At 56.0% G+C, this 2,468-nt stretch overlaps 1 protein-coding gene across 1 annotated transcript; it reads right to left on the bottom strand.

Annotated features, from left to right (window-relative positions):
• Positions 1 to 1,277: 1,277 nt before the first annotated feature.
• Positions 1,278 to 2,237, bottom strand: LOC309600778 (olfactory receptor 14A16-like; the record flags this gene model as incomplete). The annotated part of the gene is made up of 1 exon (XM_082333366.1): positions 1,278 to 2,237. One exon carries the CDS (start codon positions 2,235 to 2,237, stop codon positions 1,278 to 1,280), a length of 960 nt encoding a protein of 319 aa, XP_082189492.1.
• Positions 2,238 to 2,468: the final 231 nt, after the last annotated feature.

Here is a 2,468-nt window from a genome sequence, read left to right as displayed (position 1 = left end):
AAAGGCTGGGGGGTTACAAATGCCCTGGGGCACCTGCCCCAACTCTCCATGGCACCAAAGGCACAGAGCAGCCTCCTCTCTCCTGCGTCTGCAAGTCTCAGCTCCCTTCCATGAGCCCTGGCTCTGCAGCACCAACCCCTGGTGTGAGTCCTCACCCTGCAAGGTCAGACAGCTCAGCTAACTTCAGTGCGTTCCTCTCCTGAGCACTTCCCAGCCCAGCCCAGTCCCTCTCTGGCTCTCCCCATCACTTCCCACCCCCTACCCATCTCCCCCCTGTCCAGCCCAGAAAAGCAGCCCATTCTGGGCTCACCCGATGGCAGTGCCCATTGATGGGTACTGCAGAGCTCTGCACACTCAACCCCACAGCCCCTGCCCCTCTGAAGGTCACAGTAGCTCCTGGGAGGCAGAGAGGTGTCTCAGCCTCCCCATCAGGTGCAGGGCTGAGGGCCAGCCATGGCATGAGGAGATGGAAGCCAGTGGCTGCTCCTGTCTCCAAGACATCCTTATTGTCCACTGCCAGCAAGCCCCTCTGTGCCAGCCCCTCTCCCAGGAAAAGACTCCTGGCCCAGGGGATCCTCAGGCTGCTCCGGCTGCCCAAGCAATAGAAAAGCCTGCCCGAGCTGGTGCATTCAGAAATAGATTTCTCTTTGTCATTTATAACCCTCTGGAAGCACAGAGGTGCTTCTTTGCTCTTCTCCAGGCATGTCCCTGCCCCCAGAGAGCCTTTCACCAGGGAAGTTTGTCTGTCCTGGCCTGACCTGCCGCTCCTACCCCCTCCCTGTGCTCTCCACAGGGCCCCAAGCTGTTGGTACTGCTCTGCAGAGCGAGTGGGCTGTGGTGCCTGAAAGCCGTGGGGTGATGTCCCAGGCAGATCCCTGTTAATCATTCACCATCTCCAGAGGAACTGGGCACCCACAGGTGAAGGCTCAGCCCAGGCCCATTCCCTAACACATTGCCCCATGCCCTCCTCTCCCCATCCCATGGAGAAGCCAAGCAAAGCAGCATGGCATTGTGGGGGCAATTTCTTCAGCCTGACCTCAGCTTTGGCAGAAGAGCCCAACCTCCAGACACCAGCACTGAGGAAATCCCCTTTTATTCCAGAGATGCGACATGGGAGGCGAGCTGTACCATTGTGCCAGCCACATGTGAACAGGCCTCTGGGTCAGACAGGCTGGGTTCAGGCCTCTGGTGGAGTGGAGTGGATGCAGGCATGGACAGACACGGTTATCACAGGCAAAATGCCCAAAGCACAGGAGGTTCCGGAGCTGAATTTGAAATCACTTCTGAAGAGAAACGAGCTTGTTAATGCTGCTGAAAAGAGCTGATTGAATCAGCTTCTTCAATGTGTCTTTAAGCTCCTGGTTCCTCATGCTGTAGATGAGGGGGTTCACTGCTGGAGGCACCACTGAGTACAGGACTGCCACCACCAGATCCAGCGATGGGGAGGAGATGGAGGGAGGCTTCAGGTAGGCAAACATGCCAGTGCTGATAAACAGGGAGACCACGGCCAGGTGAGGGAGGCACATGGAAAAGGCTTTGTGCCGTCCCTGCTCAGAAGGGATCTTCAGCATGGCCCTGAAGATCTGCACATAGGACAGCACAATGAAAACAAAACACCCAAATTCCACAAAGATACTAACCATGATAACCCAGACTGCCCTGGGGTAGGCATCTGAGCAGGAGAGCTTGAGGATCTGGGGAATTTCACAGAAGAACTGGTCCACAGCATTGCCTTGGCAGAGTGGGAGTGAAAATGTATTGGCCGTGTGCAGCACAGCATAGAGACACGCACTGCCCCAGGCAGCTGCTGCCATGTGGACACAAGCTCTGCTGCCCAGGAGGGTCCCATAGTGCAGGGGTTTGCAGATGGCAACGTAGCGGTCATAGGCCATGATGGTGAGAAGAGAAAACTCTGCTGACATCAAAAAGACAAACAGAAAGACCTGTGCAGCACATCCCTGGTAGGAGATGGCCCTGGTGTCCCACAGGGAATTGACCATGGCTTTGGGCACAGTGGTGGAAATGGAGCCCAGGTCAAGGAGGGACAGGTTGAGGAGGAAGAAATACATTGGGGTGTGGAGGTGGTGGTCGCAGGCTACGGCGGTGATGATGAGGCCGTTGCCCAGGAGGGCAGCCAGGTAGATGGCCAGGAAGAGCCAGAAGTGCACGAGCTGCAGCCCCCGTGTGTCCGTGAATGCCAGGAGGAGGAACTCGGTGATGGAGCTGCCATTAGACATTTGCTGCCTCTGGGCATGGGGACCCGTGCAAGGAGGAAAAGTCATTGACAAGTTAGGGGAGACTTTTCTGAGCAAAACTAAAAGCCATTTCCTACAGACCCTCCCCTTGCTGCACACAAACACGCATAAACACACACACATTTTCCTTTTCTAGGAGACCTTCCTTCAGCTCCATGGATGAAGCTGTGCTTTTGGTGCTGGTTGAATGTGCCATGAGGAGCTGGGCCTCTG

The sequence above is a fragment of the Platalea leucorodia genome (genome assembly GCF_965183815.1).
Source record: "Platalea leucorodia genome assembly, chromosome: 25".
In the NCBI taxonomy this organism is placed as follows: Eukaryota; Metazoa; Chordata; class Aves; order Pelecaniformes; family Threskiornithidae; genus Platalea; species Platalea leucorodia.
The sequence above is the reverse complement of the archived record's forward strand: the minus strand, read 5'-3'. Positions and strand labels throughout refer to the sequence as shown.